This window comes from Aquila chrysaetos, chromosome 11 (assembly GCF_900496995.4).
Source record: "Aquila chrysaetos chrysaetos chromosome 11, bAquChr1.4, whole genome shotgun sequence".
Taxonomy (NCBI): domain Eukaryota; kingdom Metazoa; phylum Chordata; class Aves; order Accipitriformes; family Accipitridae; genus Aquila; species Aquila chrysaetos.
This window is the reverse complement of record NC_044014.1, coordinates 30,351,567-30,367,835: the sequence shown is the minus strand read 5'-3', so window position 1 is coordinate 30,367,835 and position 16,269 is coordinate 30,351,567. Positions and strand designations below refer to the sequence as shown.

Genomic DNA, 16,269 nt, shown 5'->3' with positions numbered 1-16,269 from the left:
TCATTTTGCCCACCAGTATATAATGACAATTCCTTTTAAAAAGATTTCAGGAGTTATCCTGTATTATTAATTTTCTTTGAAATTAAATTTGAAATTCCATTCCCACATTCCTAACTGGGGAAATGGATTGATGCTTTCTTCAACATCAGAACTCTCAATGTCAAATGGGTATTTTAGGAGAAAAGGTGCAGGAAAAAAGAACTTGAAACAAAACATGGTTGTGTAGTCTTTATTTACATGGAAATGATTGCCTGTGCCCCCCTTCAAACAAGCAGAGCATCTAAGTGCAATGCACCTCTGAAAAACATGTCTTTTTTTCAATAGCCCATACTCCTAATGTTGGCCTGATTTGTTTTCTTAGATCTCATCCGGAAATAGAGCCAATGTATCGTGCTTGAGCAAATGTCTGTATTTTCCTGATATTGTAATCTTGTGTTTCAAAAAAAAAAATCCTTTATCCTCCATTGATACATATCATAGCATGATTTTATTTATTGTGAGGCAACTTTGGTGAATTTTTATCAATATTTCCATTTTGTTTCAAAGTCAAATTCATTATTCCGGTCAGAAAGTGTTTTCATTTACAGGAAATACTTAAAAAAACAAAAATGGAAAGTATACCAAATATAAAATAAAGGCAACAATGAAAAAGAAAAAAAAATGTTTCCCATCTGAGAAGTAGTATTACTAGAAATTTGGAGCTCTAAGAGCTACTATATTTACTAGTCATGACTGCCAAGGACCACAGACATCACCTTAGTACCAGAACATATTTTATTTATAATCAGCTTTGTGACCATATCACTATTTAATAAAGCAAGCTAATGGTGAAGTCTAATATGTTTTACCTATGGATGAGGAAAGCAACACTTAGATCTGGTGTGGAAGGCAGGTGCTTTGCGCTCTGACTTGAATGGTATTTTCTGAAAGCTGCTTAAGCCTGCTGGACTTCACTAGGGATATCCTTCTACTCACACGTGCCTTGCTGCTTTTTGGCATTAGCAGAAAGACAACTAAGGAAAAGAAAGTGAATTGCATGAAACAGCCATAGTCCAGTATCAGCGCACGACGCTAATTAACCGGAAAGGCTTCTTTGGCCCCATCCTCCTGGCGAGCTGTCAGACAGGAGAAAGAGAGGAGGAGATATCTTCAGGCTCATTTCCAGCAGAGTGCCGCTGGCTTGTAATTAACTCATCTATGGTGGCACCGCGTTTGTACAACTGCTTGACACATTAACCTGTACACGTGCATGCATTCAGTTCTGTGCAGCCCCCGTACGAAAACTCTCCAGGCATCCTCAAAAGCCCAGAAAACACAACTGGGAGGTCTGTGATAAGGAAGAGGTGTTGTGATCTCTGCTGCTGTCTGATGGAAAGAGATACTGCTTTGGGAAGTGGGACCCAGGGGAATAATATAGCAAGTGGCTTATTTGGATACATGCTAGAACTTCTTGTACATGCTATACAGCTGCGTTTATGTTTTACATCTGAGCCAGCAGAGACTCAGCTTTTGGTTAATTACATTTGCACTACGCTTAGACACACTTGTAGCCATTTATGGAGGGCCTTTTTACAACAGTTTTCAAGAATCGGTATGAATGAAATACTGATCAGGGATATTATTCCCGAGGGAGGACAATTAAAAAAAAAAATTAAAACAAAACAGTGCAGACCTTTGGGTTGTGCCCATTCTTGTTTCCTTTGCTTATTATATAATTGTTCAAACGACTATAGCTGGAGAGATCGCATCAGTTGCATTATTCCCTTTTTTGGTAATTCGGGCCCTAAATATATTCTGGGCTGCACCCTGAAAACAAAGGGAGTGAATGTTTTTAATGAATTTCACATGCAATGGATGTCTTATATGGATGATATATAAGCAAAAACAAGAAAAGGCTGAATTAAAATGGGTTTGGTGAGAAATCAGTAACATTTGCCAGTTCCATGACAGAGATTCAATTATTCTTGGTATTTTGAAAACTAATTGGCAGCAACAATAACATGTAATGCAATGCCTGGCATATTTCCATAATATTTTTTGAAGTACAGACAGACACACCAATTTTATGCCAGAACTACATGTTTATGCCCTGTGCTCACAGGACTTTCAAAGGAGGACTGAGGCTGAATTAAAACACATACACTGTGTGCAACAGGCAAGGTATTAAACTAGTAGGGATATTACATCTAAGCCATTTGAGACTCAGCTTTTGGTTAATTACAAACTGATCCATGCTTCTACTTGTGACACCAGACTGCTGCTGTTTTCAATAGACTGAGACTTAGACCTATAATTGCAGAATCTTAATTACTTTTTCCTATAATTAACCTTCCCAGCACTACAGTTCCTTCTAAGAAAGATCTGGTTTTTTATCTGAAAAATTTTGTCTGAATATGATCATTCACGTGCATGTATTTCAAAGTGCAGCTCTCTCTCCACCCTCTTCCTAAAAACAAGCAAAAAAAGAAACTCAAACATTTATAAATATGCAACAATAACTATGTTATACTGTGTTTAGGAGTCTAAATTAAAAAATGAAACTGAAAGAAGCATAATAATTTTACTACCCCCTTCAAATAGATATTAAGGAGAGGCAGAAGGGATCGGAACTTAAAATACAAAATGTTTTTTATTTAGCATAGTACCAATAGCTTTGCTATAAGCTCTATTGCTATAGGTGTTCAGTACACAAGCCTGACGACAAGGTCCGGTAAGATGAATGGGAGTCATTCCAGCGGCACTACCAGGCTTCGGTTCACCCTTGTAAGCACATATACCTATATATACACACACCCCATTTTCTACCTGTAGGTATGACACATTGGGTCTTGCATACATAAACACAGTTATATCTGTATATGTACACATTCACAGGCTATAAGGCACTACTAACACTTCATACTGTGTAACGCAAACAGCTGTCACTGAAAGCATGCGATCAAACTGCTGTCCACTGAACTGCATGTAAACTTGTGACACCCTCAGGGACTCGAATCGGTCTCTGAGATGTGACTGGCATGAAGAGAGTTTGTTTTCTTTAAGCCCCTCATTTCAAGCAGTTTTTTCTACTCCTTCAAGTAGCATACTGGTTAAATAACTGACACTAGCTGTATTTGACTCAAACTCTGCAAATATTAGATCCTGTTGCAAATAATGAGATCTGGAGCTTCTTGAAGGCAGCAAAAGCTTCCTTCTCAATGTGGGATGGGAAAAGGAGCACTTTTACAGGACTACGCAAGAACTAATCAGGGAAATTAGCCTCTTTTCTATCAAATGCAAACATAGAAAATCTGACTAAACTTCAGCCAGAGCTGCTGATGGATGAACTTCAGAAGGCTCACAGAATTAGGGAGATAAACTGCTTTGATTTGTGCATCCCTATAGGGAAAGATGGAGGTGAAAAGGGAGAAGAAAGGCAGGCGTGTAACTTCTGCAGGTGACAAGGGAACTTGGCATTTGGGCTGGAAAACTAATGAGAATACCAACACTATGAAACGAGCAGATATTTAGATGGTAAAAGTCATCTGATTTGGGGGAAACCTCTTCCTAAGTTAGAAGAATTCCACATAAAGTGGAATTAGTGAATTATTTTTAATTTTTATTCAGAGATAAGACGCGTACTTAATATTTTGGTTGAAGAGATTACTTCATTGCTGCAACACAAAATAACTTGCAAAAAGTTTTGTTACACTCTTAAAAGACTTTACTTTCATAAAAACCATCATCAGTAAAACATTGTAATAAAGTAAGATCAAATAATTGCTTTTGTTTTCATGCCTAACATTGACATTTAAAAAATTCATTTCCATGGGTACTAGTGGAAGACTTTTGGTGTCATATTTGTGATACAATCTGTGTCAGAAACTGCTGTGACTCCCTGTCACAACACCACCTGTTGATGCACTCAGAGGACTCCTTCCGAGAAAGGCCCCATCATTAGAGTCGATATTAGGAAGGTCTAACTCTACAGACATCCTTAGCGCACGAAATATGGATGAAGTGCTTTAGTGGACCGAGGCCAGAAGGGGTCACAGTCTGGTCCAAATATCAACCTTTTGCAGAACTGCAAATTTAAAATATAGGCCAGTACAAGATGATACTTGTAATATCACACACTGATTTCCTAGAGAAGAGTACATACAACTACCCACAAGACAGCTTTGCCGTTTTCTACCTCACTTCTCAACCTAGGAAGAGGCTGCGGCACTCTCCAGAGCCCGTGTTACAAGACACTGCCACTGAAGAGGGAAGGCTGTTAGCCTGCCCCTTTCAAGAAGGGTTGCATTCAGAGTCACAATTTTTGTAAGGAATTGTACACACATTATCATACAAACGAACAAAAATATATTCACTGCAAGAAGTAATAATCAAGTTTTTCCTTAGAAGCAGCAAACAGAGACAATGAAAGAAGTATGAGACAAATCTGTACTTTTTAAAAAATAATCACCAGATACCCTAACCTTTTGCTGCTTTGCCTTCTCCCTTCCAAGGTAAGCCCTGTTCTTCGTCTGTCTTTCCTAATTACTGCGGCCAACTTTGTTAGGTAGATTCAGCTACAAAACATTTTGTGAGCCATGCGCCCATCTCACAGAGTACCCCAGACTGGGCCATCCTGCTGCAGGTCGGAAAGCGTGGCAAGGGAGGCGTGGGGGGACCGTGTGCCTGCGCACGTGCCCACATGTGCAATGACACACGTGTAACGACGCTTATTCGTGGTCAGCACTTGTGGCTGTCCTTTCCCAGGAGGTCAGAGTGGATAGTGATAAGAGCTCCTTCCCTGAGGAAAATTAAACACGTAGACGACCTCAGTTCTGCACTTCATACAGCCAGTTCCGATGCGAAAAATGTACAGCTGCCTTCTCACAGTGTAACTATTCACCTTGCCGCACTTAGCTGGGACTTACACGCATCCAAATGAAACTGGTGTCGTTTTATTCCGTTCCAGATATCACTCCTTGTTTTACACATAATATGTTTGTAGTGATTCTGGAAAGTCTTTGGAAATCTATAGGGATATGTAAATATTATGCAAAATACCTCAGCAATTGCAAAAGACTTCAAAGGCAGCTGTAGGTGCTCAGGAACACTTCTGAAATTCAGACCTGATGTACAGCTGGAGCTCACATTCAATATTCTAATAAGCTGAATTAGAAAAGGAAAAATATTGGATTCTTTGTGCATTTTCAAAGACAAACCTGTGTGAAGTGATCGGACTTCGGTCTACAGCAAACACACTTTGCAATGTACATTGATTTATTTAAAAAACCACGTAAGTTGGACTTCTGAATTATTTCCTCTTATTTGCCCAGTGCTGACGGAAGCAAAAAATGCTCTGCAAAAGTTACTAGAACATCGTGGCACCGCTAGAAAAAGCATCAGTTATAAAGAGTAACGTTGCCAATCACTTACAGTTTGTTCTAATCACTCCTTCTACAGCCTTTGAAAGGCTTAAAAAGAGCAGCCAGCCAAATAAAAATGTATTACCTTCAAAGAGCCAGTACGCTGAAAACATTCTTCTGCTTTCAGTACTATAAACCCTGGATCCACAGTACACTACAACAAAGTTGGAAGGACTGTAATGGCAAAGCATATGAACCACGTAACAGCAGCCATTCACAAACTGGCTCACTTCAGTTATGTTATTACTTACCCGTGACAAGGTATTGTGTCCTGGTCTGTGATCCTTGACTCTTCTAGCTGTTGATATGCTGGTCCTGTAATTCCATTGAACCTACCCCGAGGTAAGGGAGGAGTCCTCCGAAAGGCATTTCTATGTAGCATTCCATTTTTTTGTCCTGGGCTGCAGCATGAAGAGAGACTTCTAGGAACAACACCAAGAGTATGGTAAAAATTATCACAGCAAAAGTGTAAACTTCTGCAACGTAAAGATTCGGGATCAACAACGCACGGATTACTGTTTTTATAAACTTTGCTGTGGCAGTGTATGATGTCAGTGGAAATTCTCTATGGAAATACAATACTATAATCTGCAGTTAGCTGCTGTTTATGCCATATTTAATACACCACCTCTCTTCTAGGAATGAAAGTAATTGCCTGGTATATTAAATGTTTTCTTGTACTTGATGAAGGATGCTTCTTTTTCTCCATGCTGCATACCATAATGCTGCTATATAGAGTTGACTCCTCAGATACTATAAACAAACAGCACAGCTCTATCATACCTACATCTGAGCTCAAAATCGTCTCTTAAATTGAGAGCCCATTATATCATCTATCAGCCTACGAGGTGCTGCTTCCTGATACAATAACATTAAACTGGGAAAAAAATACAAGTGAAGAATATAAGTGAAGCTTATGAACTGCAGCTTGAAGAAACCATCTATGACACAAGTTTTCTCCACGTTGAACAAGATTTCTTTTCTATGTTGTTTTATTCTTGTTTTATATACAGATTGTTTTCTTGTTTACATACATTGATAAATACGGCATCGTTTCTTTATGTGATATAATACAAACTTGAACATAATAAAAACAAGTAATAGTTTTCTACTTATTTTAGAAAATTGCTTTTGAAAACATTTTTGTAGTGTTTTGGAAGGAGAATGGATTTTTTCCATTTCGTGCAGGAATTAAAAGGTATCTGGAATCCATAGTTTCGGTATATTAACCATAAATTCAGCTGTTGCTAATGCAAAAATAAGGGAACACAGAATTAAGGCAAGACATAACCTATTTCTACTGTTAACAGGTCACAGTACTGCATGGCGTGACTGGCTATCTGTTTTCCAGCTGCTCCTATTTCTCTTGACATCTCCTGGGTCTCAGAAATGCATATGTATTACCTAATATTCTGTCACGTCCTTAATGATATTTTAATACAGGTTTTGTAGATGCATTTTAAGAGTCATTATTTTTTGGTTACATGAATAATTTCAACTTCTGATACAATTCAGCTATGCAAAAGACTTTTGATAAGTTTGCTTCTCTTTTCCTATTATAATGTGACTTAAAAGCAATCTGCATTTTATACCTAGTGGGAACTTTGTTTATAGTTAGGGTCACATCTACTCCCAAAGCAATTCTTGCTTGGACCAAATATCTTGGACAAATTCTCTTGGAGTGTACATTTCCATTAAAACCGACCTTTTCTCCCCAAAGTCAAAACATAAGAAATAAATTCAACAGTCTCTATCCTACTGCTTAGGCTAGCAGTGTTCCATCATGGTCTCCACTCTGTTCTCTTCCACACTTTTACTTTCCTGGTGCTTTTTAATTGAAAAAATCAATAACCCATAGCAATAGCACTCCCCCAAGGATTTTCGATGTTTTCTTAAATAGATTTTTCTTTAGCTATTAAGGAGGCTGGGAAAAAACTTTTTTAAAAAACTGAAGTACTGGCCTTTCAATTCTGAAGGCTGACTTCAAGTTGTGAGTTACAGTTCATAATCTGTAAAATGACACTACCATGTCACAAAACAATTGACAATTTCTGCTTAGGAGAGTCTGAGATTATTGCATCTTGAAAGATGCAGCTGAATGAATAATCTGTGATGGATAATGAATTTCAGGGTTTTTTATTGATTGCAGTATATTCATCAATGTACTATGAAAGTCAACAAACTGATTAACAGACTTTAGACTGATTACCAATATTTGAAACTAGAAAGGCATTGTTTAATTGTGGTTGGTTTGATGCCCTTGTGCATCTTCCTTGTTGGATGAGAGCACATGGTCTCCCATCTAGTAGCACACATGCAAATTTACAAAAACTCTGCATTTGTAGTAGACATAATTGCAACACAGACAGGTATACCTGAGATAACTGGTATAAACTGCAGCAAAGATGCATATAAATGACCTATCTGAACTTCCTTCAACTTGCACTGAAACTCTTGTTACTACATCTAACACTACTTGCTACAGGCTGCTAAAAGCGTGTGGGCTGGTTAGACTGAAGGGATCTGGCACATGCCAACATTGTCCTGCAATCACACCAGCTCCAGAACCGACACAGAGCTTAAGCAACCGATTTGTTGCTAACGTGAGGTTCTCATGCTTTCAACATTTCTGACAACAGAAACAGAGGGGAAAATGAACAAAAATCACCTGTGGTCATGGACAAGACAAATTCACTAAGGAGGACAAGGAAATATGTATAGTCAGTGCAGTTGCAAGCTGCAGGATAACGCTAATTTGTTGAAGCACCAAAGACAGGATAGTAACAATTTTTGTTAAAAGTCTATGAAAAAGTAACTCCAGCATAATAAAGTTTTTCTTTTTTCACAAAACTGCTATGAGTGCCAGCATACTCTTCCTCCAAAAATGTTAAAACAGTCCCTCACAGGCTTCTGCTTTATTGCTCATGTAGAGTGTTCCTCACTGCGAGGCAAACAATGTCTTTTGGATTTCTTCAGGGAATTTATCCTCCTTTAGCCACCATTATGGTTTCTTCCTCCCTGTACTCCAGTCTAACTGGGTAAAAGAAACCAGCCCGTGTAACTGAGCTGTTAAATAAAACAGACCAATAAGGAAAGCTGCAGCAGATATGTCTTTAAAATCTATTAAGCATTTACTCCAGAATAACAAAAATCATAATATGCTTGAACTGGTTCACAACTAATGCATAAACTAGGGAGAAATATAGTTCTGATGAATTAATGGTTTGAAAGAAGTAGTTCAACCGTTTCTAAAGTTAATTAAGAACTTGGGATTCATTGTTGCAAATTGTTTTGTGTGAAAATTTTCTTTAGGTTGAGCAACCGAGTAAAAACAGTCTGTCTCAGCAGGTGGAGTATTCTCTTCTCAAGGCACATACACAACTCCCAAGTGCAGTTAACCATGTTCATGAAGAAGAGAAGACTTGCAGTGAATTTACAGTAACTCTGGGAATCCTCCTGTACTACTTTTTAGTTAATTACTGAACAAAATTGATTATACATCACATTACAAACACATTCAGAATTAACTTTGTCAACAGGAACATGAAAAGCATTAACAAGAGGATGACAATTGAAGTGTTAAAACTTTAGATGGGATCCCAATCCTTCCATTCTTGTTTAATGAGCACAATGGAGCTACAGAAATCGTGCTTATAACCATGGTTGTGTGTAGATCTATTTTACTTATTCTTTCCCCTTTTTTCATGATGTAATTAATGAAAAGAAAGATGCAAAGTTGAGGGAGGAAGGAAAGTTCTAAAACTGATTGTAAATACTCTGGCTCTGTACCTGGAAAAACTATACAGAGAGACATATTATATTACATACTATATTACATCCTATATTACCTACCAATTATGAGATGCAAACATTAGTGTTGAAGACATGGGTTTTGGCCCTTGCAAGACAGAAACAGTAAATACATACCCCAATGACAGAGCTAGCTGCCAGATAGACAGTGTCTTCTGATGTTCCCTACGAGGCACATTTTTAAGCTAAGTTAGACAATCTACTGCTAACATTTGTATAGATCAACTATTCAGACTTTCAACCAATTTTCAGTTTTAATAAAAAGGATCTGTTATACCTGAGAAGATAAGCATCTCTCAGTAAATAACATGCAACAATAATAACCGCTGTATCACGAAGTCCTTTCATCGGACTGTTTACAAGAACTGGATGATGCACAATGAGCGCGTCTCTTGGAGCCTGTTATAGACGGCTCCCCAAAGGGAGAAAGTTAACATAATGTTTGGGACTTCAACAAAGCTGTATGTGATTAAAAGAATAATAAGATTGTAAGGAGATTATTATGCCAAAAAAGTTGTGGCATGAGAGAATTGAACTTAATAGTTTTATTGCTTTTTTCTCTATAGCGTCCTGTATCCCAAGCATTTAAACACCACTCTTTCCCTTGCCTTTGCGAAGTCTGGGAAAACATCTCATCTACAATGGCACGATGACCTGTGTTTTCTAGCTTGTGATTATGAACCATTACAGCTGGTCAGGTTCTCAGCCCAGGTGATGGAGTGGGATGTAGCCTGCTGTTTGCAAAACTCTCTTCTCCCTTCACATATGTAGGAGAAGCTTTCCAGCAGCCAGCCTATACCTACAAATCTACTCTTTATTTCTGAAATTATCTATTCATGTATTCAGGAATAGCATGTGCCAGGGCTCATCGGGGACTTTGCAACTCTGCATAAATCCTTCAACACTACCCATATCATCTGGTCACTATCCTGGTTCTACCACATAGATTCATACGACAGGAAAAAAGAACAGAGCATTCAAAGGTACCTCAGTGGCAGTGAGTAATAATCTGCCGTAACTTCATCATATACTCCCTGCAGTGCATTGATCAACCTCCATCCTAAAACTACAATGATATCCAGGCTACTACTCCAGAAAGTTGTTTTATATTGAAAACTTTGAGGCTTCTTTTCAGTTTAAAATTATTTATGATGAGTATACATCTATTTGTTCTCTGTGCCACCATACTCCTTCATTTTAAATAGGTCTCTTACTTCTCATTATGCTTTCTCTGATGTATTTATAAGCAGCAGTCACATACCCTTTTCAGTCTTCTGAACTGAAGACTGAAACAAGAGAGACTCTCCAACACTTTCTATGGAACACAGATTATTAATGACTCATATTAGGTGATGAATGCAGTTTGAGTCCATAGTAATCAGGAGGACATTTTAACCAGGTGAGATAATAGTGGTGTATTCTCATGCTATATTCAAATGAAGTGACAACAGTGTCTCATTAAGTGGTTTTAATGTTTCTGACTTTCTGATGGAAATGTCTTGATTAATACTTCCTCTCATCCCATTTATCTTTTGCACATCTGCATCACTTTGTGACTTGGTTATCCTTTGACCAAGTAGTATATACTGAAACTTTTCTTCCTCATTTGTTTCTTAAATTTTGTTATTAGTTCCCAAATGCCTGACCTTGTATTTAGTACTGCTGAGCTTCAATCCACCTCTGTTATGCCACTCTTTAAAGTTATTCAATTCATTCTTTATATCTAGATCTTTATCTGGATTGAATCTATCTTTTAACTAATTTTTTCAGTATGTTCCATCTTTTTTACTCCAAAGTCATGCACAAAAGCATTAAACAAAATTTGTTCCCAGCGTTGACTAATTCTTTGAGAGCTCCATTAGTGCTCCACTAGTGAATGTCTTCAGCCCAGCACTTACCTGCTCAACGTAACTGCTTACTATTTCCCTTTTAACCACCTCTGTGTATCTGTATTATAGTTTTTCTGCCTCTCCCTGCTTTTTCCCATTAAAGGCATTAGACACATGTGACAACAAACGTTGACTGAGGCTGTGTAGAGATCTAGCTCACCTACACCAGATACAAAGAAAGTCATCACTGTGGTGTTGCAGGAACTGCTGCTGGTAAAACTTATGACAATTTTTAGCCTTTTTTATATCTACCCAAAGAATCTACTTCCCCCCCAATATGTCCTAAAGCCTTGACTAGTCTAATTCAACATAATAGGTCTTCAGTTCCTTCAATAAATTTTTCCTCTTCCTAAATATTTGACATTTGCTATTCCATCATCACATGGCACAGCTCCCATTTTGATAGATTTTGCGACCAGACTTGAAATTTCATGAGCCAGTTCTCCTTGCAGACTTCTTTCATCAAGATTAGCCAGACCATCTTGACTTGAGGGCTTTGATTTCTGCATTATGCTGCCACTTTGACTGTAATAATGTCTATTTTCATACATTTGATTCTATTCCTATTCTACCTTCACCCTCAAATACTCATCCTAAACTGATGAAAAATGAAATATATTCATTCAGGATTGCCCCAACTGCTTCATATATTATCTCTGTCCCACAGTCAGCTTTGCTTCTTCCTGTATAGTACTCCTCTTCTTTTTACAGCAAGAACAATTGATTGCTTTCAGTATTAATATTAATTCTTAACTCACAATGATTCCTGGAAGTGTTCACTTCAAGCATGACTTCTTGCCTGCTGTGATATAGTTTGTTGCTTACACCCCATTCCTTTTAGGCATTCTTTTCACTAAATTTCTCCAGAAAATTATGTTCTTTCTTTGGGAAAATATCAGATTCCTTATACTTTCCTTTTCAGGCTTCCTCTGCCTTTACATTCTTAGTTGCTTTAGTTTATCAATACTTGTTTCTTGAGATTTAATAGCCTTATTTACAGAATAACTTTAATTTACTCTGTTTTTTGAATTAAACTGAGTCAATTATATCAGGAGCATAAAGAGTAAAATGCTTACTAAATAAAAAAATTGTTTATACCATGGTTTTCATGGTGTTAAAAGTTCATTAAAAATGCAAACATGAATTATTTTAAATTTTAGAGCAAGTTTGTCCTATTCTGGCATTTTTGTAAGACAATACAACTGCTCTAGGCTGAAAGCCTCTGCATTTGGCTTTCATCATGGTATTCTCTGAAATTAATCCCTCTAAAATCAATGATGACTGAATCAATGACTGAAAGTCAGGATGACTAATTACTAAGAAAACTGCTATTCAAAGGGATCACAACTCAATCCCGTAATTAACAAAACTAATTTGTTTCTATCTGTTAGAAATTAAGACTATGGGTTTTCTTCTTACTAAAATCAACAGATAATCTGAGGTTAATTTTTGAGTGCATTGTATGCTTTACAGGAAGTTTACTGATTAAACACATTGTTACTTTCCAGTTCTGAAAGTACTAAGAGTTGGTTTACATATGCAAGCAGATGAGGTAGAATACTTCTACTGTAATAACAGTGCATAATACAGGCAAAATATTTTAGGAGTAAGATTCAGTGGAGACTCAAATTTTTAATTCAATCTCAGCGGTAATTCTTTGCATGCAGCTGAGGTTGGTTAGAGACACAAATTTGCTATTATCTAATAACGTGAGTGAAATAACCAGGTTATCTCTGTCAGTCAAATTTCAGCAACCCCAAATGATACCCTACCTTGATAGTCTTACTGCAACAGGCCAAAATTGTATTGGTTTTAGGAACTGGAAACAGACAGCTCCCGATTTTAAGAAATGATGACCCATCATTAGTGCCCTTGAAAACACCAGCAGAGAAAACATGTCTGGATGTAGAACAAAATATTTCCGTAGCAAGCAGAAATAAAACAATAACATAGTTTAACAACAGCAAAGAACAGAGAACCTGCAGAGTTGCTGCAATTTTTCCAGGCTCACGTCAGGTTTGGAATGGAATGAAGAGATTTTTTAGGACAAAATGTATCCCAGTGAAAAAAGAAGTTTCCTCATTTGGCCACATGGAACACTATTTAGAATCTAAAGAAACTGAGTAAATTAGGAAGCTGTCACATGGTGCATAAATTAAAGACAGCCTTATAAGTCTTAAATATTAAAGTCTGTGACATGTTTTATAAAGCAAGGGGCCTGTATAATAAATCTTAAGTTATAAAACTACAAAAATAATTCTTTATAAATTAAGGTAATCATTCCACATCTTAAACTAGTTCTGAAGCAAAGACTCTTAAGATAGCCTGGTGCTTGACAACTGCAAATAAGATGACTGTTGTTTTGGGCTTGTTGTTGTTTTTTGTTCCACCCCCCCCCCCCCCCCCCCCCCGGGAAAGAGAGATTTTGTGTGCAAAGGTGTTAAAATGAGCAAACTGGGATTCTGCATTAGTTCATGGTAAATTCAGCGTGGCTTATTCTGTAATTTCCCTATGGAAAACAGGGAGTCTAGAGAGTCGTTCAGCTTTTATTTTAAGAGATGTTCCTAAACAGAAGAAGTATTTTCAGTCTTTAATTTATTTCCACATTTTTAAGCTTAAGTAATGTCATGGTACAGCACCTAAAAGATTTCAAACTTGGATATTGCAATCGTTATTAAAGGTAAGGGAATGTTACTGTGTTTTTTCTGAACTTCACCTTTTGACTAAATGGAGATAAAATTCCCTCCAGAGCTTCTGTGGAAAGCACTCTAGGCATGAGTTCCATAGTTCATCTATGTTTAGTAAAATTATTAAGCGTATTTTGAAAATCTCTGTGTAATAAGGAATAAGATCTAAGAAATGGATCTGACATGACAGTTGGCGTTATTTTTTCATGCCAAATTAAAGGCTTAAGGTAAAAGTAGGTAGGACCCAAATATCCCCTCCTGGCTCATAGGCTGCACTTTGGTGGGTTAAGCTAATCATTCATTCAAAAGAGAAGGAACATGTAAGCTGACTGGGGGACTACAATGAAAATGCACCAAATACTACAGAAGCTAGATCATAACCTCATGCAATCCCAGACTTTTGTTTTAGTGATTTTAAAAAATTATCCTTTCAATAAATAAGTCTTCCCCTCCAGATTATCTAGCTAAAAAAATTCTGAACTAATTTTTCTCAGCCTTTTTTCTCTCTCTGTGTGCTCTGGACCAGACATTACCACTGCCATTTCACCAATGCTATTGCTTATACCAGACATGAGTTTGGTTTCTAGTCCTGTAATGTAGCATCTGCACTGTTTTTCATCCAAAAAGGCTATAAGCAGAATTCTAATCCAAATGCCATCCAGTAATGGGTGACTTTCCTCTTTTCTTCCTCTTGGAAACAACCATCCAAACTTTTTAAAGACTAGTTTTCAAAGGCCACCATGTGTTCATAAATAAGTCATTATTCATTTCAAGTATTATTTGTTTAAACAAACAGTGAGAAAGGCTGGAAGTTTGCAACCATGTCTTTCTGCAGCAAGTGAGTCATTAACTTCGTGAACATTGATAAGGGAAGTCTAGTTTTTAATGGTTTCTCAAACTACAGTTGATTCAATCACTGGTCTGTGTCTACAGCTTGGATAGCGTCTTTAAACGCTTCCTCTAGGACTTTTACAAAATGCAGATGAAGTCGGTGAGCATTGTTATTGCCTTTTATGTCTGCAGCTAAGAAAATGCTTGGACATCTGCTTAATGAGTCGGCTGAGGCTCTGCTGGTACCGTACCATTCAGCATCTCTCCTAGTCTCAGCGCACAATAATCCTGCACACGTACCACCAGTTCAATGACAGCCCTCGGCAGTCTGCCAAATCGCCCATCAGACAGCCATTTGCTTACCTATGTTGCTTGATGGGCTGGGTTCCTCTGTCGGGAGACAAGGCCTCTGGGAAAGACTGAGGGCCTGAAAAACTAGACTCCATAACTTTGTCCAGAATAGGCCCAGGATGCCTATCTGTTTTTGAATACTGTGGCACAAAGAATAAAATTAATTAATACACAAAAGGCAAAGTACATTGTTGATGCTATTCAATCAGAATTCATATTGGAGCGGGGTAAGAAGTGCTCTAATGCATTTTTAAATTAAAAATAGGCATTGCAAGTAATACATTCATTCACTATTGTTTACATAGCAGAAAGCACCGGTACTCATTATTCCCATTACCTTCTCCACATCAAAATGCTTGTATCTGCATTAGTAGCAAAATTACTGACTGATCTGCTCATAATGATAGGGAACACTGATCCCTTTCACTAAAAACCTGTTTTTGTGGCTGTCCATGCAGAGACTGAGATCATGAAACACATCTCAGAGGACGGTCAGAACCTTCTTGGGTCCTTTGGAGATTTCAGTCAAACACTGCTTTTATCAGCATGCATAACTATGAAAACCAAACTGAAACAGCATTTGTATCATCAGATAAGTAAGAAAAATATTTGAACCCTATCTATAGAGCCAGATATCCCTTCTGAACAAGTCTGAAACTTTTGACCTAGGAGTATCTGTGCTAGTAAGAACCACGTAAACATAATTCTTCTTGTGACAGTTGCAGGCGTAGGGCAGTCTCTGGGCACATAGTGAGACACAAAGGTCTGTAAAGCAGACACCAGTCACGAACAAGAACAGACTTCTTCTTGCTTTGTGATTCAACTGGAAATTCAGCAAAAACTGTGCCTCTGATCCTGAATGCAGCCAGAAACACAAAGTATAAAAAAAGCTGCATTTTGGCTTGGAAGAAGAATCAATGTTGTTAGTGGTTACTGGACAATATCTCAGACTTATGAGAGGTTAACCCACATTTCCACTCAGGTATGAAAAATACAGCACTTTGCAGATTTTTTACATTGCATTACAATGACCTCCACTAAAACTCATTGGTCTACTTTTCTTTAATCCAATTCTTTCTGTATTGAGTTTGTATTTTTAATACTAGATACCTAGATATCCTTGTTATCTCTACAACAAACTGGTATTGTGGAAGGCCAACGGCATCCTGGCCTGTATCAGAAACAGCGTGACCAGCGGGACTAGGGAAGTGATTGTTCCCCTGTACTCAGCACTGGTGAGGCCGCACCTCGAGTACTGTGTTCAGTTTTGGGCCCCTCACTACAGGAAAGACATTGAGGTGC

General features: G+C 37.7%; 1 protein-coding gene across 1 annotated transcript in view; it reads right to left on the bottom strand.

Annotated features, from left to right (window-relative positions):
• NRG3 (neuregulin 3) overlaps nt 1–16,269 on the bottom strand; it is a 436,672-nt gene that overhangs the window by 11,561 nt on the left and 408,842 nt on the right. The window contains 2 exon segments of the mRNA XM_030030263.1: nt 5,651–5,821; nt 14,980–15,107. Coding sequence (XP_029886123.1) covers nt 5,651–5,821; nt 14,980–15,107 — 299 coding nt within the window.